Genomic DNA, 25805 nt, shown 5'->3' with positions numbered 1-25805 from the left:
AAAACATATAAAAACAAGGCGATGTACGTACGAGATGGTTTCAGACAGTAAAAAAAAGATGATCGAAATGAAGCATCTATTGGTCTGCAGTCTACTTCTACGCAAGAGGGAAGGGCATTGATGATGAACATCATTAAAAACGAATTGTCGCTTCGATCGACCGTAGAGAAGGCCGATGTATCACCGTAGGGCTAATTATTCAGTCAACATGGTCTATCTGCATAAATAGAAACAGCTTTATAAGTGACAGGGTACATGAGTTGACGAGAAATATTGCGATCGTTTTATCGAAACAGAATCACCCCTCTCTAAAACTACCTGTGTGAAATAACGTAGAATATTTAGTATTGGAAATTGTTTGAGCAATTAAGTGAGGATGAGGAAGTTTGTAGTGTTGGCCACTGCTGCAGTGATGATTTTGTTGGGTCCGGCGCAAGCAGTCCGCCGAAAGTTGATCAAACAAGCACATTACGGTGACCAACATCCATTACAATTCCTCTTCCAACATCATCAAATAGTGGGGTAAGTTCATTGTTATGTTAGACCTTATGATATTTTACTGCATAACTACGGTCTCACACATCCGACAGCTGGTATTATATTTTCTTTCCCCAGCACCACTTTCGATGGTAGATTTTTATTTCTATGAAAATCGCTTCATAATTGTGCAGTACTTTCAACCTTTTCCTCAGGAGATCTAAAGAGTAACCTGGGACAATTTAGTAACTTGTCCTGTAGGTCTTCAATTTTTCGTGTATATACATATATATATAATCAAGGTAAATATGCAAGGTACGTGCTTATCATTTTTGTCTATAAATAGACGTATTTTACCAGAATTCTCATCATGATCATAAAGAACCGTTTTTGTTAAATCAAGTCTAATGTTCTCCATCTTTTTCCTTTACCAGCTTTTTAGTAAAATTACCTGCTAGATTTATTGTAATGGCGTACATTACGCATACATTACGGGTACGTAATATATGTAATGTATATCCTAATGAATATACTATCTTGCTGCCATAGGCCTAATATGTGCGCGGTCGAGTACGTACCAGAACTGAGTTGGACCTTCCATACAGATTCAGAACAGTGGCTTCGTCGGAATGTTTGCGGCTTCAAGACGTACGTATTTTACTGTGTCGTGCCATACTACTTACCTTTGAACGAAGTATCGCCCCTCATATACATACATATATATATATAGATATATATATACATATACATAGACTGCTCTGAAATCACGTTACAAATTAATTAAGCAAATTGATGAGGAGCTGTACTGAAGTGTTACATGTGTACGGACATCTAGTTACTACAGAAACTATTGCATTTTGTCGCAAGGATAAAAGAAGTTATGACGTAAATTGCTAAAAGTGGAGTTTAATGGGTTTATTCGGGCCCAGCTTCAGTAGAGTTTGAAGAATAAAAATTTTTCTAGTGTCCGATGACCAGCAAGCCGTAGAATACAGCGCATCCTGTATTCAGGAGATTTTAAGAGTGAGAATGATGTAATTTGCATTATGTAGGAGAAAAACGGAATTAAGGTCCATATTGCATAACCCCGTACCAATCATGAAAATAACACAAACCGTTTGACAATAATTATTCTGTAGCAAACTAGCATGCCTCTACGTTTAGTCAAAATAGTAATTTACACAGACGCTAAACAACCATGGAATTACGTTGCGAATTATCAACTAGACATGTCTAGGTACGAACGCACAAGTAATCAACTAATGGATGGCTTTTTGTGCACGAATTTCAGACAAGTTCACTTTGAATGTTGTGAGGGGTACACGACCGTCTACAGATTGACGGGCTGCAGCGGTGTTCTCGCTTTGAGGGACATCTTGAAAACGGCTCGCTCAATGGGAGCAGGCCTTTTCGTTGAGTACGTACCAAAGCTAACAAAGTAATAGGAACCTTCAACTGAAACGACTAATGCGTGTATTGAGGGATGCCGTATATAGCAAGACAAAATCTTTGCATATGCTTCATACGCGAACACAATGCTATTAGCCTAAATACACATAAATATTATTATAGTATTATATATCATAATAGCTACCAGCTCGAGCGAGCGAGCAAGCTTCAGTGAGAAATAGAAATTAAAGGCAATACTTTTTGTTCACTACGATCAGAACTAATGTAATTGCACTAACTGTGTTTACGATCTTGCTTTTCTATGTAATTTTTTTTTTATTATTTCATTTCCTTAGCTATTTTCTTCGGGCACCAACGGCTCGCGAGACACTCATGAAAGCGGCCGCTGACGGAGCTGTAACTCTGTTTGTTCCTTCGGACGAAGCCATTCGTACAATGAGTACTGAAACGCGTCTTGTTTTCGAAAGTAATCTTCACCGAAATCTGCTGTACCACGCTCTACCTGGCAGAGTACACATAAAGGACCTTCCAGAAGGAGATACCACTCTGAGGTATTTATTGGCACAAAAATTATGATTGACATGAACTAGCACTTACGATAGCCAGTATACTTCAATTTTTACTAATTCAATAAAAACATAGGTTTTGCGTTAAAACAATGTATATTCCCTAAAGTGAATATGCAGGTGAATCTTTGCGCAGAGAAAAAAAAATTTTACGAAAACTAAAATCATACATATTTGGAAATGGCACATATTGGCTGAGACTTTCCCTTGCTAAGCTCTATTGAATTAATCAATAAATGTAAGGTTTTGCGGCTTCTTCATCCAGATCATTAGATGGATACCAAACACCGCTGCGGATCTTGCGGTCTTCGAATCAGGTGAGACGTAACACTGAGATCATCAGCAACAGTAAAAGCTAAGAGTTCAATTTCACTCGAACTTCAGAATTAGTTCAGTGGGTTATCTAAACGAGATAATGCCATAATATATGCAAAAAGATCGTGCAACTTATGAAACGTATATTTTTATGGTCTAAAATGATCGATGAGATAATCATATTCTATAAAGGTAACTACAGTATAGTCTAGCATTTTTTTCTCCATTTTTCGCTTCATCTGGACTTAGCAGACTATTTGGAGCACCATTTTCATATATATGACCTGTATGAGCAAACCTAGCCGATTTTAATTTGGCTAAAGTTGCAGAGTGTGGAACAGTTCCTCTAAACTATCTCAATATCTTCCCATGCAGACATAGAACGAAAAGGGTGGGAAAATGATTATCCGTATCACTTTTCATATCCATGACCAATAGCATGTGTTGTATTTACTTAGGTGGACACGGTCAATTGTCACTTAATCACACGCAAAGATCATCGAGCCACGAACGGCGTGGTGCACGTTATCGGCGCCGTACTTAATCCGTTAGCCTCAAGTGACGCCACGTTGCTAAGTGTTCTCAGCGCCGACCATCGGTTCAGCGAGCTATACCAATTATTGTCGAAAGTGCCTGAATTGGTCGATCTCCTCCGCGATCCGCGTGCCACTCTAATGCTGATGGCTCCTACAAATGAGGCTTTCCAAGCTATGGACCCTTCTGAGCTCATCAGAATTCAGCATGATTATACCCTTGCCAAGCGTACGTTTTTTAACACAGTTCAGTTTCTATTATGATTACTAATAGTAGCCGTAACTGATGATTCCATCGTGGTATATCAGGTTCAGAGCTGCGATGTGTCTAGGTCTTAGGCCACATCATTGTAAGGAATTCCAAAAAAGACTGCTGATCCGCAGACAAGGATATTGCGCACAATGCTGAAAAACCTAAGCTTTGTTCAGCTTTACCTATACACACATAAGCGCCCTTTTAAGGTAGGTACTTAAAAATTTTGAACTTCCAAAGGGTTCGCTGATCTTGTCATTCTTGGGTCTTGTCATCGCTTTGATCTAATAGAATTTCTCCAACTTCATCTGGTGCTCCACCCAATGTGTGCACCTGCCATAATCGAAAAACACCGAGTGCGCACTGTCGGCGGAACCAGGATCACAATTAGTTGCGACCGACAAGGTGTGTCGGTAAACGATCATCAGACACGCTTTCTTCAGGATTATCGTTTTGCCAACAACGGTTTCATTTCCGTCGTAAGCAAGGTCATCGTTCCAGATCCGGGTAAATATGAGTGATATCTCTGATCGTAGTATACTAAATGTAGGTGCAACGAATTTTGTATTTGTATTTTTTTGCATCGAATATGTTACGAGTCTCTCATATTTTTTTATTTTAAAAACAATGTCCGAGATCAGCGCTATGTCACTGTGAATTGGACAAGTAGGTTTTTTGAGGGACGAATATAATTTAGGTATTCTGCCATAAAAAAAGAGGTGTGTAAAAGGCGAACCTGTTAGAGCTAACGTAGTTTGAGAAATTAAATTAAAAGGTACAATTGTACTTCGTACCTTATGGTCACAACATTTTTAGACGTTCCGAGACACCACCGCCTCGGAAATACAGTATGTCTATTGACCATGTATGCATACACTTCATTTGGTCACGACTCTTGTCCTAACTGATTAAAAGCAGAAAACACTAGACGAAAAAAACTCAGCTATCGATTCACTTTAAAATTCGACCTTTATGCTTTTTATCTGCCCATATAACGATACAAAAAAAAATAAAACAACGCAAGCAAGTGCGCAGAATACAGATTATTCGATTTCGGGCAAAGGGCGAAGGTCGTGGTGAAAGATCAAGTCGCTAGAAGCTACATAGCAAAGAGAGAGGTGTGTCTTATAAAACGAAAGATGCCATTAATATGGTAACTGTGCTTGAAGGATAGATACGGAGTGTTCCTGAATGGTTAAGGCTGTGTGCCGTACGACTTCAGTAGGAGTGCTTAAGCTAATTCCAGAAATGATAGTTTCAAGGCACCGCAGGCTAGTAAATGGGCGAAGATAAAGGACTTTTTAAATCCTATATATACAATTCCCTGTGGAATTATTTGTGATAATACTATAGAATTATTTCTCATACTGCTGTCCCTCTTATAGTTTGCACTTCCGAACGCAATGGTACTTCATTTTACTTTATTAGCCATGGTTGCATTTCTAGACTCTATCCTTTGAAATAATCTCCTCCTCATTTCCTGCAGAAGTTATCGAGAATTACATATCGATAAGTTCCTAATGCAAAAACCTACATTGTCTAAGGTTTTGCGGCGATGATCTTTATGGATATTGGCATTTTTTGAAGCACTCCACCGCAAAGGGTCCTTAGCTCGACAAAGCCTACGCTACTAATTCAAAACGAATTCTACAAACAAAACAGCGTATTTTGGTAAAAAAAAATACTTTATACTTTCTTAAATGCAGTAAGACATTGCTTCAACAATAAGATACCAGTTGTGTAATTGTTTAAGAAGCAAACGTGTAAAATGTCTTAAAATATAATAACTCACGTACGATTTATCGATGAAATAGAAAATTTATGAAAAATGTGAGCATCAATGCGTTTCATATGGACATTTTCCTACCTGTGATATATTGGTGCCTATCAAAATAGACGTTACGAGCACTAACGCATGATGGACGCTTTTAAATATAGTTCGAACCGTGTGGGATTTGATGGTTCGTCGCGATCTTTCTCTATTCACTGACGCTGTTCGCCGCCACGGTCTTGAACACTACTTCAGCGATTCTACTATAACTGTATTTGCGCCCAACAACGATGCTATCCGGAGGTATGTGACTATCGTCGATTTGGACGGTCAACAAAAAAGCTTTCTAAAATTCATACTTTTAGAAGCTACACACAAAATTATTATTATTATTATTATCGCTAACGTTGGAAAATATTTGCTATCTAGACTAACATAAACATTTCCACTAGGATTAGAGTTCAGTTTACCTTGAGCGTTGTTACTATTATACCATTATTTACTGGACCCAGCTTATTAGAAGAGCCTAAGAATTTTTCGTTACCATGGCTGTTTTTACGGGATTTTTGAAGCTGGCCTTGTAATTTTTGTAAAAACAGACTTACTTTTCAGATAAACTGAAAGTAAGAAAAAGTCATCTTGCAGTGCCTCCACTCACAGGCCAAGAACCTGTAGTCCTACTATTTGGTCCTACTACGTTGCTGTATGTTTGCTATCTGCACCACACGTTCCTTCCCTTCGTTATTAAGTTTACAGAAAAAAATTTGAGCTCCTTGATTGATCTCTATTTATCCCGTTACTAAGCGAGTAGCAGCGAGAGTGCTGCGGGAGGGCGCAGCCGCGATAAATAAGCACGGGAGTAGGATAACAGAACATGGGGGTACAGACTCTTTGATTCCGTCGACGGACACTTTGTGATGAAATATGATCAAAATAGATTTAAGAATTCCCCTTTATGTCTGCATCATGTGCGTCTCAGACAAAAAATATGGCTTTAGATTAAACATGTGGTCTCCATAGCAGCGATTACAATTTCAACTTCGGATACATGAAGTAATTCAGCTTTGGAATATAACATATATCGTCTTCGTTTCCAGCTGAAAGCTGTCTTTTGAGGCAACGCTTGATGGCAGTACCAGGCGTAGACCTTAAAGCATTTGTAAAATTGAGCACGCAAGCAACACATGCTGGACACGAGTATCGCCTGTTAGACTAGCTACTGATGTTCAGTTTAATAAATAGTATACAAATTACAGCAAGTGTTCCATTTTTCCAAAAAATGTGGAGCTTATCAACAAACTAAGACATTTCAAATATACAATCACCTCTCATTGGAAGAAACCAGGAAAGCTTACCAAAATTTCAGCAATTTCAAATCCAAGTGTGGTATAGTACATGTTTTGGATAAATATTTTGCTTAAAATCTATTTATGCGTTAGTTTTTTTTGCTGTTGATAGATGGTTTTTGGTCAAGGAGTCTCGAGTGCTTTGCCAATCAGTCAGAATTATTAATTATATTACCTCGTACATTAATTTAAGCTAAAATAAAATATAAACATTGTGGAAACGAACTGGGTTGCGAGAACCGTTCTTGTGATTCAGATATACATACAGTTATTTTTTGTTCTCCAATAGCTGGGCTCGGCAGCATGGGGCATATTATGACGATCAACTGTACCAATTGGCGCTACGTGAATTCATTTATAATCATTTCGTCTATGGTCAGAAGATCACTACGGCCCAGTTTATTGACGGAAAAGCTCTTTACTCATTCAAGCGGTCCTCCACTATCAGAATGAAGGTCGCAAGAAAGGTATGGTTATTATTTGGAGGTTACTTATCCTTAATTTAAAGATTTGACTAAAACCATGCCATAATATAACCAACATTGTCAAAATAAGCTTGACTTTTCATATAAAGTACCTAAGAAAAGCACGGCAAGAAGTATAAAGCGGAAAATTCGAGGGTTTTTTGTTTCGCTTATAAAAAGTATATAATACTACGAGCAATTATCGACAAACTAAGCAAAACATCTGCTAAGTAAAGTTATATTTCTTTAAATTATAGTGGTACGGCGTAGATCTCGCTAAACTCGTTGAATCAGACATAAGGGGCTCGAACGGAGTGCTCCATATTATTGATCGAGTACTCACGCCTCGACGCATACATTTTAGAGATTGGATCACTCGCGACGAGGCAGATAATACAATTAATCGGTAAGTTGATGGAATTACATCGTTTAACGATGCTGTTCTTAAGCTTTAACTTAAGCTGGCTGTTATGCAAATCTGATGACCCCCCCCCCCCTTCCCCCGCGTTTATTCCTCTAAAATAATATTCCTAATAATAAGCTACTACCGTCAGTATCAGAAACATGTTACTAGAATTTCGTTATGTGTGGATACATTTTAGAAAAAAATCATTGTAATGGGTTTATTTTAAAGACAACTAATTTAGGTTGAAAGGGTGCTTCGTATGACGGTACTAACGTCCCGAATGCCAATACCAGATAGCGCCGGTTTGTGAGAAGGTCTCAACAGGTACTGGAGAGTCTAAGATAAATCTACATATGGTTCATGGCGCATTTAAGGAGTCAGTTGTATTTATTGTCAATGAAAGTAACAAAAAATGTGTGAGAAATTAGGCAGTTCGTCAAGCTGATCCGCCGTTCGCGTGGAGTCATGGAAGAGCTCGAGAACCTTGGATCGAGCAATACTACAGCCAGCAGCGTCACCATCTTTGCCCCAGAGGACGAAGCATTTGAAAGTTGGAATGTAAACGAAGTTCTCAACACGGCACAAAAAATCGAGCACGTTAGTAAAAAATATACACTTTTTTAAGTAAATAGTATCTCTATAGACGGATTAATAACATTTCTTATGCAGTTATCGCCGGCGGTGTTGTTGTCACCCACCGGACGATGAGCCTTCTATCTGAATTCGGTCTCATACACTTGTTATTATTTCAATAACCCTTTTTTTACCTATATCAACTCTCCCCAATTACGAAGTACGCTCAGTTTATTATGCTATGTCACACAGTTCACGTCATCGTCACCTGCTTGCTTGCTTGCTTGCTTGATTAAACATATCGTTCTGATACGTTTAGTCAACCAAGTAGATACGATACAACACTTGTCTTTAACTCAAGTCCGTACCTCCTCTTTTTTTTTGTTATTTCGGTTCTAATCATTTCGCTCAGTTTGTTCGAGGACACATTGTTCATGACGAGATACCCCTCCAGACGATGTCGCCTAACATGACCTATTTCTACTCAACTGAGAACCGCGACCCGCTCCAGGTGCGAAACGAAGACGGCGGCCAAACGACGTCTGTAAATGGAGCGAGTGTTGTACACGCCGACACGCTCTTCATCGATGGAGTTCTGCACGGTATAGATAGATTTCTCATTGACGCCTCCGCAATGCAAGTCGCTGGCCGTAAAGTCCACAGCGCCAATAACGTTCGTAAACGCAATCGAACCTAGACGAATGCCATGGCTCAGAACACCGAACAGGAATACAAGAAGTTGCCATAGCCCATTTTAAAACCTGTCATTATAATTAGCATCCGACGGAGGAAGGAAGTCTGTCAAGCACGCGTCAGAACGGCGTTTACTGCGTGGGAAAATACATTTGAATTGCTCGAAAGATATTACAGTTTTTTGCTTATTATATTTACGGGTTTGTTACCAGCTAGGTGTTACCTCTGCCGTAGTTTTTTTTAGTAAAGCGGAGATTTGTTTAGAGACGACGCTTTCTTATCTACTCTCGAAAAACGCATATCTCCATTAGCTAGTTTGGCTGCATTGTTTAAGATATAGCAGACGCATTTTTATTTGTAAAGTGTTAAAATTAAAGGACAAATTCACATTCGATTCATTATACAAAAGCGTGATTTAAAAAATGGGTCTATGTCAATTCTCATATGCTGTTAGACGTATGTCTTTGCAAAGGACGCATTCATTGTACTGTTATTACATGATAAATTGTCGTCTAGTCTCTAGACTTAGCTCAAGTAAGCATGTTACAATTTTTGTAAACAAAAAGAATACTGACTGGAACGTCCGTTGTTATTTGTGTCATTTCCTTCATGTAACGTAAAGAAAAAAAAACAGCTAGTCAATATAGCCGTCATTTTGATTTGTTGAGATGACGAATTTCGATGTTTATTGGGCTTCATTGGCTGGTTTGTGGCATATGTGGCATATAGCTGCACCATGCCGTCAGGGACAAAAAGGCCAAAACTTTAGGTGGGTAGTGGCGCTGAAAGAGAACAAACATATATATACTGTGTATCATTTATTGTAGCGTTACGATTGCTGCCATTACGCCTTGTGATTATTGTCGGAGCTGTGTACATGCATGTACACCCCCGTGCTTTAGAGACGTTGCACTTACCTTTCTAGAACGACAAATAACTTTGTATCTGAGATAATATATATGCAAAGTGTGATATTTGACGAATGATCTAACAGTGAATCAAATATACTTCTAGGAATTCTGTGTACCAACGTTATCGTTTGTTACTTCCCGGCTACAAACCACGTCATTCATGAGGCGGAACGTACAATTTCACTTCTAAACTGTTGCCAAGGCCTTTTGTGAAAGATCGAGTCGTTCCGTTAGTCGACCAGATCAGATTCCTGAAACTTTTGTCACATAAAACAGGATTTTACATTATGTCGTAATCGACAAATAGCCGTCTAGATCGTGATTCAATTAGTACACTACTTGGGCTTCCTCTTCGTCAAATTTAAAAACACCTTTATTAAGCGAAAAGCATACCTTACAATTTGTGCGGTAGAACTTCACCTGTCATGTACTATATTTGATATGGCGATATATTATATTTATCGATTAATTGCAGGCCTTTAGTTTTCGTATCATTTTAGCAGTTTTCAAAATCGCGGTACAAGGACACGAGAAAAACTCTCGCTGTGCGGTTACCTATTCAGAGTCCTAGGGCGGAAAGAAAATATACTGCACTTTTTTTTTAAAGCGCGATAAAATCATAAAAAAGTGAATCAGAAGTCTGTGAATAGACGATCAACCGTTCTTGCCACGAAGCTGAAATTCCGACACACGTTCTCAATAATTAGATTCGTTATTAAAAAGGTTTTACACTCTGAATTGCCAGCAACCGTTCTATAGCGTAATCGTCGCCTATGTGTATGAATAGTTAATATAAGCTCTCTGGGTTCTTTGGCGGATGTCCATAATACAGAAAATAGAAAAAATCGCGATTTTACATAGCTCCATTTACATTGCTAATTCGACTCCAGGCTTTTCGTCCGATAATATTACGCTTCACAGAAATAAGTTTCATAGGAATAATTTCTCTAAAAATGAAGAAGTTGTTACTGCTTCAGTATCATCTTTATCTACATCGTTTTTTATCTGCGAGGCCGCTTTTACTTTCTTCACACTGTTCGTTCATCGAAGCATCGGTGCTTGCGATCTTCAGCCGACATCAATTGACACCGCATGGCCTAGAGCGACAGCATTAGATGGACGTCATTTCCCAATAGTCTTTGTTTCCGTTGACAAAAATTGAGCAGCGTGAGGTCTCCAGAAAAAAGCATGTTTGCTGTAGGGGCTAACATGGCTCGCCAATGTACACTGCTGCCGGTATAGTCACATTGAATTGCAATTGATAGGACGATCGAGAAGCTTCGTGCAAAAACAGAACTAACTCGTAGCGGAGAACACTGTATTCTTTCCGCTTGGCTCATCACCAGCAGTCTATTCTAGGTTACTCTTTGTGCTTACCCCTGGCGCTGCAATTTTCTGCAAGCTTTCGCAGCGCTTCTGTGACTGTCCAACGCCTGGGGAGGAAAAGGGTTTGCTAGACCTCTTTTACAATTCTTCAATCTACGAACTCCCCTTAGAACTTGCCTTTGGTCTACGGACCTGTCAATCGAATATCCTTTCTTTGTGAACTGTCGATATAGCAACAGCCAGAGCGTACTCCGGATTTTTCTGCGCAATATCGGTGCCACAGCAGAGATATTTTCAATGAAAAGAGCACAGACTTGCTATAAGCTGAGTCGTGAGGAAAGCGGTGTGGAGAATGGGAATAACTCTCTATGAATCGTATACGTATATGTGCCAGCGCGACTTTTCGCAATGCTACTTACATACGCCTTCCATCCGTGTGCCCTTGGCTAAGCATCTTCAAGACATTGGATATCGGAGCGCGTTCCGTTTATCGGATCCTCTAAAACGAGACAAACGCGCACAGTTTCTTTGCTCAGCTCGACATGAGTCGGGCTGCTGAGAGAGAGAAAACGAAAGACAAACAGACCGGATGACAGAAGGTCTACTTAGAATGAAATAAAGGCTGGTGCATACATGAGTCATCAGATGCGCTCCGCATGCATAAACGACAATTGTAGGCCGTTTTGACTTACAAGGGCCTAACAATGAATATCAGATGTACTAGAAAGCCCTTGCAAAGGTTTCAATACTAGGCGCTTGTGGCTTAATGAGCGCCGTGGAACTCAGCTGGCCAAAAAGATTTCCTGCGGAAAAATGTCCCTTTGCCCAAAGACCATAATGAATTAGTTATAAAATGAGAATCTCGTCAACGACATATACAATACAACCTGTGTAAATGAGAAAAGTTATTTAATAAAGTAGAAGAACGCTGGTTCTTTAAACTTGCTTCAATTCGGTAAATCTATGGACAAAATTAAATTGCACAATAACTTTAGCTCAATGACTAAAACAATGATTAGGGCCTTAATTCCAATGGTAGTTTGCTTAAAGAATAAATGTATCCCATATACTCTCGAGACATCCTTTTTCAGCAACCTGTTTATGCTCACTGGGGTTACGAAGCTACGTTCGTTTGTAAAAAATTCATACAACAGTGTATACCTTTTAAAATCTCCCAGCGTAATAGACAAGGTGAAATGCAAATTGCTACAGACGTTGGGCTCATCAGCAAATACGTTGTATAGCTGTTTTGGCTGGCTGGGCATCTGGGGTCAGCTGTGTCCTTCGATTATAAATATGCCGGTCCATGGATGCGGCGGTGTTTCCTACCTTAGGATGTAATCCGAAGGAATTTTAAGGAAAGGGGATTTGTTAGCTTTCACGTCTGCAACTGCTTCTGCTGCAGGTTCTATTGGGTAACTCTAGCGATTTCTGCCGCCGATCCAACTACTGCGTCTACGATGAGCGGTATTGCACGACCGCTTGTTTGGGGCATATTCCATCCTATGTTGAGTACACGCTACAGTGGGCTTGTCCCGTGAACGGTACGGTGCTGAAGAGCAGCACTTCTGGTATACGCGATAGTAGTGAGGAGAAGTAAAGGTAATTGCTTTTCTCTGGGCCTCTCTATCTAACCATCTGTTCCGGATCTATCTTTTCTTGTACCGTTAACGGTGCTCTTCGACCACTTGTATCTGTTCTACTCGGCCATCAACGTTCGGCGGCACATTGTTCTGTCCCGTCTGAGCACTATGACTGAACGTTTTGCCTGGAGCCTGGAGGGAGCCTCCAAAAACCGCCGCGAAACATCAGTCCGAACTAAAGTAAATAAATTGCCACGGATGGCAGCACCTGGCAGTAAACTAAATTTGTTCATGAATAGACGTTTTGGAATTTGAAAGAAGACGATAAAAAGTATTTTTGTCGTTATCTATTTGAGTCTGCCATCGCGAACAAATTGCTTAATGGTTATCGGTTACCATTTGAGATGAATTTGGAACGTGTATGAGGAGGGCTTATCTGGCGACATTTTCTCTAGATGCTACACTATCGTACGCAGTACGCAGCACCGCTATATTTATTGACGCGTCTCGACGTTATCGCACTGTGAGTGACAAGATCAGCAGCGGTTTTGCAGAGCTGCAAAAATATTAGTAACACTTAACATTTGTACCGACGCTCTAAGTGTCAATCATTGGTAAAAATGTATTATATATCAGTGTGCAAGGTAGCAGTTGAGTCGATTCTGGGACAAGTACGTTATTCATGCGAAACAGTAATTAGGACAAACAGAAACACGAAGGTATCGGGGCAAGAATGATGCTATCGCTGGTAGGGATGTGACTCTTAGGTAACCTATATGTGACAAATACTAAAATATGAACATGTTGATCAAACAAATGCATTTTATGGAAATAGTAACCAGTCACAAAACGATAGAAGTGCGTTTAGTCATACAAGTGGTTCTTGTGATTGTGCTCATGGTAGGTTGTCGTATGTCGGCTGAAATATCGACGCCAATCGGAAAGAAAGACACGACACTCTAAATTGTAACTGTTCGTCGCTAGGAACTAAATGTTCCAGAAGGAGACAATTTGCGTATTCATTTTGCGGACGTTCGCATATCTGCCGACCCTGTTACCTCCCACTCGAAGCCAACGAACCTTAGGGTAGGAAGGGAAAAGGAGTAAGAAACGGAAAAGGAAATCAGCAACGAGATACGCGTGCATACGGTAGAGAAGTTTCAGAATTGATTCTGGGTAAAGAGTAGCCGAGGTATGATGCGGACGAGTGCTCGCGTTTGCACAAAAGAAAATAGCTTTGACGCAGTTTAATTGAATAGTAATGGTACGTCGTGGTAGTCGCAATTAGGACGTGGGAAATCGTTAACCAATAAACTTCGTACGATCAAAAACAGATTCAGATCAGTTCCATCAGATAGCTGGGTAATATATAGTATGGTGCTGTATCTACAAGAACGCGTTGCACCATTGTCCTATCCGGCCAAAGTGATTCTGAACGTGCTAAAATGCAACAAGTAAAATGAAAACACAGCAGGAAGAAAGCCAAGAGGACGACAGTTTCCCTATCAGATGTAAGGGCAGCAAACAAGCTAATTGCGTCGCGCGCCAGTAACAGCGGCTATGGCTACCCGATATTTTTAATTATGAGTAAAACACCAAGTAAATCAAAATGTCGCTTTGCAGGCCGTTATAATGAGACTTCATAGCGAGTGACGCTAATGTCGAGATTTCTTCTAGTCTGATGAAGAAAGAATAGAAAAATAAACAAAAAACGTAATTATAACCTGTTCGGTAACGGTTGATTCTACTGAACTGCTTGTTCTTACGTTGTAGATCTGAGTATCTGTTACCATTGGGAATAAAAGCTATACTCGTTGATGTTGTTTGGTACATTGTTGTGCCCTAAACATTGTCTTGTCGGTAATATAATGTTTAAGAAGCAAGGCGCCTATAGAGAAGCTCACTTTCTATGTACGGCTATCAAATTCTAAAGCTTCAAAAAACGAACGCTGTCAATATGCCCCGCTAAACGCATTCACGATTAACTCAGAAAGCTTTTTCTGTCTCTAGCTCTTAGCAAAACTTTGTGTCGTAACAATGGAACGAGGTAGAGGCGTGAGTCAGCATTACAATATGAAGGAAAAAAGAACTTGTACCAATAATCAATACAATGTGCTTACAAAACTGATATTTGCCTTCAGCTTGTTTGTGCGTTGCCATAACTCGGAGCTCGAATAATGCAAACACACATAGCGTGTTGTATCACTGCTCTTCACGCATACGATGTACCTATTAGAGGCCTAGAGACGACTCAATAGAGCCTTTTTTTGGCAACGACTAAATTTGCTGCCGCGCACTCAAGTACGGTGGTACAAAAGTGCGTACAAAAAGCTACGGTTGAGCGGTATCCTCGGGTGACGCGAAACTACATATGCGTGCTTGTCAGCTCCCCTCCCCTCTGCTATCTGCATAGTCAACTTGGGGCGGCATTGCTGCTCTACTTCTGCTTAGAGATAGAAGACAATGCTTCCTGAGTAGGCGCGCGCAGAAGAATGCAACGGAGAATGGTAGCGGTACGCATCAAAGCATCAACCGCAGTACGAAAATCTACGTGCAGTATCAAGCCGTTTAATTGAATGGTGTGTATGCTACGTGCTGAGCCTTATTGACAAATGCCAGCAATCTATTCACTTGTGAAGCCACCCCTTCCTCTCGTTTCTGCATTCCGCCACGAGTCCATACGCCCACCCTAATTGATGTGCCCATGGAAACAACAAGATTGCTTTCACTTCGATCAGACCGACTTACAAATTCTGCGTACACGCTTCGAGTTGAAGATATTTATTGAAGCTAGCGATGGAAGGATTTCCAGTAATATGGTGATCCATCTTGCAATTGACTGGCGGAATAATTGAAGCGAGCTTAAACCATGAGACAGTAATAACGTTTGATGGCATGTTTGTTCTAGTTTAATTATATATTTCGCCTATAGTTCTTTGTGGGACAATTTACGGCTCACAGTCATTTTTTCAAGCAATACTAGAAGCGAAGGATATTTGAAATAGCTTACGATAAATTAGAGCAAGTGGCTATCTTAGAACATTTTCTTTGGGTTTAATTATGTCCCATAACCTGTACGTGCTTGAAAAACAATAAGGTAAAGATATGCTCTTGTTAGTTTTCAAGGAGGTTTTCCATCTACAAGGGTGTACACTGTTGGACACTGTTTTAGTCGTAAATTATCCCGTTATACTCATTACTATCGTCATAGTTCTCAGCGGCTATCGCGCACATCTGTAAGAACTTCTTCCACTCGGCTAACAAAGTTCATCCGACTTACGAACTTGCATAAGCTTGAAGTGCCTTGGATAGCACTTTTGTACACGGGAAGCGCAGCTGACATTCGCACCTGGCGTGCGTCTTTCCCTTCCTGCACCCAGACCGTTTTCCATTATAAACTCTCAGTTATTATTAAACAAAAAGGACTCAGTGACAATTAACAAAGTAACAAGACGAAGACACTAAAAAAACAGTAAGTTGACACGAAATAGTTTCCCATAAAACATGTGTGTATGTTTCGAAAAACTGTTATTATTTAAGGGTACTTCTCTAAGGCCGTATTGAGATGATGCTATGCTAACTATTTTCAGACAATGTAGACCTATCAAAATCAAATGCACCTCCTACACTTTGGGCCTGTTTTGCCCTGTGTTCAACTCAGAGGTAATTTCTTAATTTTGTTATGTAAGGATTTGGTCGGCTGTAGCGCTGGGTGTGGTCCAGACACCATCTAAATTGCCCTGTTGAATTTTCCCTAGTGGAAAAGCTAGTATAGAAAGACAAATCATTATTAGATAGAAATGCTAGCCTTACTTTGTAAATATCTATTCTAACGTCATATAAATTTTCTAAATAACTAAGATTTCTAACAAAGTCATAATTGGACAATTCTGTCAACAAAGCTTCCGCTAACCTACGAATTCAGCGAAAAAATCTAGGCATTTCTCCGATTCGTTTTCCCCAGGGGAGGAGCGGTGCAGACGATATCTTCCAGTAGCCGTGAACTAATAGTTACCACCCCAAGAAAAATCTATCTGTCAGCAATCGAACCAGCGGACATCTACACACCCTATTTGTTTTCGACTCAAAAACCATAAATATCAATTTAGTGTACGTGCAACCCAGGTCGCTGACGCGTTGGAGGTCCCCTTACATTTGACGGTTAAAAAAGGAGCAGCCTTGCAAAAATCTCAAGCACGAAACAAGCCCCATTCGAAATCACTACTTAAGTTCATTTGGGAGGTATTGATTACTGCCTAATCCAATAATGACGAGCACACATGATGAGTGTATAGTCATCATGAATTATTGCTATAACTTTCTTGATTCTTTCATATTTTAATATATAGGGCATATTTTTAGAAATATTTGTTATTTTTTACGGATTGATATTACCCTTTAACGAATTTACGCTAAGGACGAGATCTTATTTTAGATCTTAATCACGGAAGAAATGCGAATTGTGTTACGTATGAGTGGCATAAATATCGTCTCTTGAATCTCGCTTTGGGTGTAGTTACCAGCTGGAAGACGACATATGCTACACAACCTGTATGATTAAAGTAGGTTATATTCATATCGTGTGGAAGGCTTTGAGATAGCAATTATATAATCTGCTGCTCCACGCGCCAGGCAAAGAATATTTCCCTTATAAACACAGTCATGGCTGAAGCTTCGCCGATGAAGAAGTGTCCGCCGAACCAGGATCAAAAAAGGCAAAGACCATGGAAAAATACAGTTTTACATGCAGGACCAAAGAAATCGCCCATTACAGATGCTGTAATGTAGTCATTCGACTAAACGTCCTGACCACTTCTGCAGGACCATAGTGGATCAGCTTCGTTCACCATAATACAAACTAGTTATAATGCCTTAAGGCGCATTACGGCGTATCGTGATTAATATAGGCTGATACCGTCGTAAAGGGCCTAGCATGAAGGCGTTCTCTTAGCAAAGACTACACTGTATCATGGTTCCATGGGCTACTTGGTGAAACATAAAGATAATATAAATGTCGTTTTGACCGGTGTTAGGCTGCGCGCGTTCACGCACAGCAGACATCTGTTCAACTCTAGGCTACCCCATTAAAGGCATCCATATAAAGCCATCGTATACTGTTGTTTCTCCTATTGTTCAGTTGTTATTGGAGCCCATTGAATTTAATCTGTCAAACGGAGTTATAGAAAACCTTTTTACCAGTAGAACGTCTCCTAAATGTTGCAAGTCAAGATACAAACGGAACTCCGATTACATTATTGATGCATATACAAATTTACAACAGTCATTGCATTGCAGGATTGTTATTGTTGTCATCACTGGGGTAATGAAAAACGCAGTTCATGTTTGTTTGCGGGGTCCTACGTATTTTATATGGAACGAGCGTGTTTACCTTGAAAAATCGTTGGTGGATGTTAACCCTATTATGTAAAGCATTATAATAATTTATATTATTATATTATATATATCTCGATAAAAGTTAAGTGAAAAGCCCCTGGCCATTTACCGTTCTGTCCTTCTGCTTAGAGGTTGTAAACCCCCAATGACATTCAACGAGAACACAGCGCATGCTTCAGTAGAGCCCGATAACCATCGCGCCAGTGACATACTGGCTTCATGTGCTTTGTTTTGGCTCGGCAGTGTTATGGCCTCAAACGTAAATATAATTCTAAGGATATATTGATTAACGTATATGAAAGACGTACAATCGTTCCTTAGTTACCCCGATCGGTATTAGCTCCTAAATCAAAAACCTCTGGTATTTCTCCATTATCTAATTTTACACAATACTACGTAACTGCATATGTATCACAAATGTTTTGCTTTCACTATTTTTTTTATTCGTTAAACACTGTTAATAATCAAGTATACTGTGAATCAAACTCTGTACTAAGATGTTTCTCTTACCTTTGCATAGAAACGCGCTCAACGTACAGTTCTATCTGACAGTGACAGGCAACTTACCTAATTGCCAGTTTTTTCAACTTTTCATTTTTTACTCTCAGCACAAGTTACATGGTCCGTTCTATGTTTTCCCGCGTTATCGCCACCCTACACGGATACGCAGACGCACCCGCGCACCCATGTATATATATGCATAAGCACACCTCATAGATCACTGCCGTACATCGAACACCATCGCTTACTTAAACAGTTTGAAAAAGATAATTTCGTAGCTACTACCGACTCATTGGCAGTCCCTTTTCCCCGTCTTTTTTTCCGCTCACCCCCGCCTGAAGTCTATTTTGGCGGTCAGTCACTGGTCAGTGCGGCTGAATGATGTGTGGCGGTAAACACGACGGCAAACGTTTTTAGACGCTCCACTTTGTGATCTGCCAGGAACCGGCCGGCACGTTGCGGTATGCCCGATATGTGGCGGACGGTTAGAAGGGAGGTGAAAGCGATCTAAACTGTGACATCCTGCTGCAGCATAGAGTCGAGACTTTGTTCGTCTGTTGCACGTTACACTTAAAAGGGACAGCTAGAAAAGTTGTATGTTGGAAGCCGCTAAAGGCCTTCGACGCAATCCTCTCGTTTATTAAAGAAATTATCTTCTTAGATCATTGTTGGTTTTAACGTGCCAGTTACGTATACAGCCACCCGACTACTGAGCCGCACTGCCGTTTGATAAGGTTTAAGGAATTTTCATTAATTTAACTTTAGAGAGTTTAAGAAACATGGCTTTTTGGACTGAAAGCACTACGAACATACGGTAAAGTAGAGGTAAAATGACCTGCAACAAAAACACCCCAATGAAAAATTTTCCCTTTCCTATTCCTTGAGCTCTTAACCAAAGAGTGAACGGTCTAAGAGTAGCGAGTTTTTCTTGATCCACTCTTTTTCCTTCGTCCGAGAAGCCGGCTATGATGGCTATACAAAGATCTTCAGAGGACGGAAGGATACCATAGACTAAAATTCTCCCTCAAGAGTGATTTTGGGAAGCAAAACGTACCTTCATGCATGAAAAGTGCGCCATTTGCTTTTGTGCTCAAAAAACTATAACTTTTTTCGTAGAGGCAGCAGCGAGAATAACGCCATCAGTGATTTCACAACTTTGTATAGTTGTACATTATTTTTTGGCGCTTTAATTTCAATTTAACATCTTAGTAGTTATATAGTAACGGTGTTCTCGGTTCAAACTGAGCCACAATCAGATCGTTATAGTAACTGAATACAAAACAGATAAGGTAGACGAAGTGAGTCAATAAGCGGAGCTTTTATTCGAGATTTTTTCAAAAATCCGAATTTATATATGTATCTGGGTTTAGGCAGTATTGCTTAATTAAAGTGACATCATAATAAAGCAAATGTTTATGATTCCAGAAGCTACCGTTGTGCAAATATTTGTCTTTCATCGTATGCCAAGCTTAAAAGAAAAAAAAATATATATGTATTTTAAGTGCTGAATATTTCCATTTCAATCGTGCGTGATTTGTAAATGATTCGCTTTTTTTTCGCCTGCTTTTTTGTCCTATAGTCAGACAAGGAGTTTAACATTGCTGCTCTCCTGTTTGCATAAAGGCGTGCCATATTTTTCGTCTTTTTAGATTTGATACGTGTGCTATATCCGTTCGTAATGGTTGAGGTTAATTTATTGCAGCCACGACACATCGTTCAAGTTGTTTTTCTTCTTAATTTTTTCAATCACATGGCCGGTGATCGAGAAGAATTTAAGAAGAGCCTATGGCGCCTACGTAAACAATAAAATTAATAAGCCCCTTTCCATGTGGCGCAGTCACCTGCTCCTGACAGGGTGAAAGCTGGTTGTCTTTATTTATGACAAACAGATCGTGGCTTTCTGCTTTATAGCTGGCTTGATAAATTCTGTAGGGAAAAAGCTGAATCATAGCCGCAACCACCGCGATACAGATGTCTTGAAACATCAGCTTTTCTCTTAATTACCAGCGTTTTCAATCTTCCTGTGCTATCTAAAGCACAGCTTTGATGTGGCCTAATGATATTCCCTTGGTAATGATGGTAAATGACAACGCACTCTTTTCCATTGTCGGGTGCATTGTATGTGCAGCGTTGTTTATGCTCAGAATCGTTCTAGGTTTCAGTTGTGTCCTCAAGAAGGTCGAAGGAAGCAAATAAGCTAAGACTCGTTGGCCTATCACTTGTAGCAATTGACAAAGATTGAGCAAGCGTATCGCAGAAACTGATCAAGAAACAACGTGGCCTTGTTGTGGCCTTTTTGAGACGAGAAACGTCAATGTTTTAAAATTAATTTCATCCGTTTTCACCAACTACGCCAAATCTCGTATATTCTAATTGATTTTGCGGATCTGATCTATGGACACATATTAAGCATATTATACTTGGCTATATACTAATGGCTTATTTAATGACAATAACCTAAACCTGAAAAGGCCGTACATCACTTTTACGGGCCGAAGGATGTCAGACGTATGCTTGCAGTAAGCGTATCAACTAATACATTTGCAACTGTCAGCGGGTTTTCGAAAATAAGCTAACACAGAGTAAGGCACAGTCCGATGACATAAGAGACTCTAACCTATTGGACGTGTAAATACTTTGCCCCTTAAACAAAGTTCACGGGGACATAGAAGTGACAATTGCGCAGTTTTTACTGGTCGGCAGCTTCGCTATTCGGTAGCGAACCGAAAATCAGGCCACAAATGCTAATAACCCTTCTTTTAGGATAGCGGGAGCCTTCCATTTAATATCCATCATGTATGCGCGCCAGACTGTTTTCTGGCACCCGACGTACTCGGCTGCGCGTCTGTCGATCGCCATGGACGGATCTAATTTGAATTGCCGCTGGTTATATTCTTTGCCTAGATCTCGCAATGACTGTGGCATGACACAGGAACACTGTAAAAATAGAAGACGATCCGAATAAGATTGTGAGCTCCTAAAGTACAATAAGTTCCTGCCTGTCGGCAACACGCCGGGCAACTTTTGGCATAATTAACGATCAGAAATAGTAAATTTTGAGCTCTGCCATCGTAGATTTGCATTGTACAGTTTTGAAACTGTGCATAACGCATGTACGGCACTCATTGGGGTTATACTTGCTAAGACTCTGGCAATAATCGAATTTACCTGTTTCAAGAAACTCTCAAAATAACCCGAGCGCGAACTGCGGCAGAGAAAAGCAGTCAAAAAAAAAAAAAACAAGTTCAGCGATGTCTTAGTTATTCGTATTATGACAGGCAGCATGACGCTTGCGTCCTTGGTCGGGTGTGTTTTCATTTGTGAAATAATTTGTTACCGATTTAAGCTTTTTGTTTTTAATTTAAAATAAGAAAATCCATGAATATTAGACAGGTATTCACGAAACGATGGTCAATTGAAAAGTTCATTGATTTCTAACCGCTTACATTTGGTACTAACACATATAAATATTATATATAATGTATTCCTGTGTATCATTTCGGAACCATGCACATAGCATTTCGGATTTTAAGACGGACCGGGTGAAGCACTCAAGCGGGAAAATTTGTACGTTTGGACTGTCGTTGTTAATCGAATCGATACGGTTGCATAAGGCACAAAGGTTCACAGGTAAAGCTGTAAGGTTATGGGGTATTATAGGCGTCTACGAGTAATGCCGATCGTCGGTTTTGGTAAAAATGTATTGTGTGGTAGATTGGCAAGCCAAAAGCATCCAGAGAAGTGTGGCGGCGGCGGCGGCGGCGGCGGCGGCGGCGAAGGGAAGGGGCAAATCATGGAGAAACACTTAAGAAACGGTGGATGGACGCATTCTAGTGGAGGGATTACTGGGGTTTTGTTGAAGATAACAACGGGACGCGCCACAAGTGGCAACATAATGCTGAACGTTTAGATACGAACTGTTGCGGGTAGCTCTTTGCCCAACCACTCGCTGCAAACACGGCTGCCGACTGAAATTGCCTTCTATTCTGAATGAATCGTTGGCAAAACAAAAAACACAGCGATCTATCTATTTTCTGGATGTCGATACCATGTACAATGATACTAATAATAAAATGATACATAAACATAAAGTACATATATGAACAGATTACAAAATTGGTTCTAATAATCTCCCGGTGGTAGTTGCCGCACTGTTAGATCGTACTAAGGGACTTCAACATTTTAACGTGGGACTCATAAAAACTGCCCAGTCAATATGGTACACGCAGACACGGTAAAAATGTCCTGAAGGACGCTAACCTAGCAAGGAATTGCAAACAAGTTACTATACCTTAGTAGGGTTACAACAAAGACATCAATTAACACTTCTCTGTTCACACGGGCAGAAAAAGCATGTAGACAAAGCTTGGAGCTACCAATAGGAAGAGAACTTGATAGGTTATCATTGATATAAGACCTTGATTAGATCAAGCTAACCAAAGATTTTTCCAGGCTGGAATTGAATCAATTAATCTACCCTCATCATAGGTTGAAGCTAATTGTGGCTGCAAACTTTCGAAGAAAAAATATATATATATATATATATATATATATTATTTGTAATTTTTTATAGAATTTGTAGAATATTCTTGGTGAGTGTACAGCCTGAAAAATCAGTGATGAAAAAACTCATGCTTTTGAATTCAACAAAATGCCCCTGGAATTTGAACTGCGCCAGTTGGTTGATAACTCTGTCAAGTTGAGCATATTTAATTAATACTGAGCACAAACGTTACACTAAGTTAGGAAGCTACGAATCAAGAAATTATCATTTTCATGGAATTTTATTGTTACTACAAGTGCCTGTGAATAAGCAAGATGTCCATTAACGCCGCACAGTCTTGCAGACCTATGGTATTCGAATGGCACCCGTTTCCGGAGTAATATTTACACACATTTGTTTTATTTAGAGATCACTGCTAATAACAATGAAATTTTCCTAGTTAAACTATAGTAGTCAGGTTCCTGAAGCCCCTAATATTTTTTATGCTTCTGAATGATATAACTAGAGATCCCTGATCTCGATGTTCGTTAGGTAGTGTTCATCGCATGTTTCCCTCGTTCCATGCATGCTTCATATCAAGGTCATGCATGGCCTTGCATAGTACACACGCATACAAAAAAACGAATATTATACGCCTTCGCAAATGCTCATGTAAATTATTTTTACATTAAATTTTTTTCCATCTCTCAAATGCATTATCTAGATAAAGATATGCACATCTACTACTAGTAGAAGCGTCACATACGCCAGTAGCATATTCCGCGTAAGCGGCTATCCTGAGAAATCGTGTATTTCGCATGCGAAATGTGTTGCCTGCTGCTCGGACCATTTGTGATGCCATAGAATCTTTGCACACGTGAACATATGTACGCCGATGGTCGCCACCCAAGACGGCCCCTTGGTCCGTGGTGTTTCTCTGAGACTGACGTCGTCGGACTGCACAGCCTAGGCTTAGAGCCATTGTGCACACTGGTGTCAGCTCTGCGAGATTTACGAACAATGGAATATAAGGGTGTCTAATGGGACATGCTGCTACAACGTATGGGCGCGTATAGTTTTGCCTAAGCGCGCTACCTCTAACGCGCCAAATCCCTCTGAACGGAAAATCGGTACTCATCTGTAATTGTTAACTGGAAAGACGAAGACGCGGCTAGTGCTATGTGATACCGATAAAACCGTCCTAGCGGTAGAAGTCATCTAAGCATTCGAATTTGAAGCCTCAGATCTCGCTACTGTTATAGAGATGTATTGTTCACGTGCGACAGATACCATAGCGAACTATACATTTGTTTCGTCCATAGGTGCTTCTATTATGTGGCGCGTATATATGTACTGTACAAGTGCAGCATTTGTCTCGACACGTCTCTGCTAGAGATGCGACAGCGCAAAATATACTAGCAGTGGGCTTACTTGACCTACTGCTTGCCAGCACCCACCTATGTCCTCGTGTGTTTAGCACTGGCGACAACCGCGTCTGGTCAATTCTAACACATTTAGGTGTTTTACCTGTGGTGGACCCCACGATTTTGCTCCAGGATACAGAAAATGATAAATATAGAGGAAATTCGTATGTGCGAAAACGCGTGGTGATCGCCCTGTTCCTGTCCCAATCGAATCGTTGGAGCGCCGCCTTTTCGCAGTAAAAAAATTCACTATTTCGTCTCACTTAATTTTTAGATAAACCAGGCCTGAGCAAGAAACAACCACGGCTTTAACTTTCGGTGCGAGGTTTTAAGTGTTCCAGGCATGTCGTTACCCTAAGTCTTTATCGAAGAACAGAGACTAATTCTCCCGGCGCTCTACAGACGCTCAGGTAAGAAGAATGACATGCTCTATGGCCTTCGAAGCCGATTCACATAAGCGCACCAGTAAAAGCTTTTGAGGAACAAAGAAGCTTAGCTCACATGCTCTACAGATAGGTAGCAAGTACAGAACCCAGATGAGGAAGGTTTTTTGATAGAACTGCAATGGATTGGCTCCTTAAATTTCAACATTTAATGGATAGATTCGGCCTCTCTATTATTAGCATGCAAGAGACCTGAACTCACTATGGTCATGTCGATTGAGAAAAGCTCCGAACGTGTTGAAAACACGGCGCGATTCAGGTAACAGGACTAGGATGACACTTCTATGCCAGAGACCCGTATGTCCGCCTGGTATCCTTATGTAGGTGCATTATTCACTGGTTGTCTTCTTTTAATAGTAAAGGAATTGAATAGGAAAAGCGGGAAAAGATTTTTGAGGACTTCTTAGCTCAGCTCAAGGTCATGTTTAGTAAAGGTTCAACGGTTCGTAAACAGTTTTCTCCACGATGTAATAGCGCAAGGTCCTGTTACCACACGTAGGCAGATATTTGCCTATTGAAATCGAAATTACAAATCTTTTTCTTTTATCTGAAGTGCTCACAAACCTACATAATGCGTGTCTCGCAGAATATGTGAAATCGTCAAATACTGGTTTGCCAGGAAGACCCTTTAGGAGCTGGAAGTCTTACCGGGCATAATTCGTTCTAACTCTTTCTCATACTATCGTGATACAATTAGCAGCTCAGTATTTTATACTATGACAGACTGCGGGAGAGCTCGAACAATGAGTGCTTTAAATTTCTGGCTCTATTAGTCTACGGCTATAATCTTACTGCTCGCCCCTCTCTATAAATTCTCATGTGGGTAAAGCCGAACGCATGCCATGATCTGGCGCTAGTATTTGACCTATCTGTGTGCACGTGTGTTTATGAAACTTCTAGAGTTGCTTCGGCCGCAATAAGTGGAAATCTCCG

The 25805-nt window shown here is 40.2% G+C and overlaps 1 protein-coding gene and 1 long non-coding RNA gene across 3 annotated transcripts; one reads left to right on the top strand and one right to left on the bottom strand.

The window, feature by feature from the left end:
* Positions 1 to 234: 234 nt before the first annotated feature.
* Positions 235 to 9837, top strand: LOC111263216 (transforming growth factor-beta-induced protein ig-h3). Its single transcript, XM_022838124.2, has 12 exons — positions 235 to 522; positions 1027 to 1125; positions 1769 to 1894; positions 2223 to 2438; positions 2719 to 2770; positions 3227 to 3530; positions 3846 to 4061; positions 5493 to 5628; positions 6961 to 7138; positions 7393 to 7541; positions 7970 to 8138; positions 8527 to 9837. The coding sequence occupies exons 1-12, from the start codon at positions 377 to 379 to the stop codon at positions 8809 to 8811; spliced, it is 2076 nt and encodes a 691-aa protein (XP_022693859.1). The 5' UTR covers positions 235 to 376; the 3' UTR covers positions 8812 to 9837.
* On the bottom strand, positions 9156 to 18811 carry LOC147753100 (uncharacterized). 2 transcript variants are annotated; one of them, XR_015312204.1, is made up of 2 exons: positions 18532 to 18811; positions 9156 to 9975 (listed from the first exon to the last, which is right to left on the bottom strand). It is a non-coding gene; the product is annotated as an uncharacterized LOC147753100 (long non-coding RNA). The 2 variants fall into 2 exon arrangements; XR_015312205.1 differs by having other exon boundaries at positions 18589 to 18811.
* Between the last annotated feature and the right edge of the window lie 6994 nt (positions 18812 to 25805).

Source organism: Varroa jacobsoni, unplaced genomic scaffold, assembly GCF_002532875.2.
Source record: "Varroa jacobsoni isolate VJ856 unplaced genomic scaffold, vjacob_1.0 scaffold_746, whole genome shotgun sequence".
NCBI classification, from domain to species: Eukaryota; Metazoa; Arthropoda; class Arachnida; order Mesostigmata; family Varroidae; genus Varroa; species Varroa jacobsoni.
Note: the sequence above shows the minus strand (reverse complement) of the source record. Positions and strands in the feature narration are given on the sequence as shown.

Excerpts from the sequence above, each read along its gene's own strand:
- LOC111263216 (XM_022838124.2), top strand. The coding sequence starts at position 377 with ATGAGGAAGTTTGTAGTGTTGGCCACTGCTGCAGTGATGATTTTGTTG. Across the intron at positions 2,439-2,718 it reads GAAGGAGATACCACTCTGAG|ATCATTAGATGGATACCAAA; the intron begins GTATTTATTGGC and ends TTCTTCATCCAG. Across the intron at positions 7,542-7,969 it reads GCAGATAATACAATTAATCG|GCAGTTCGTCAAGCTGATCC; the intron begins GTAAGTTGATGG and ends GTGAGAAATTAG.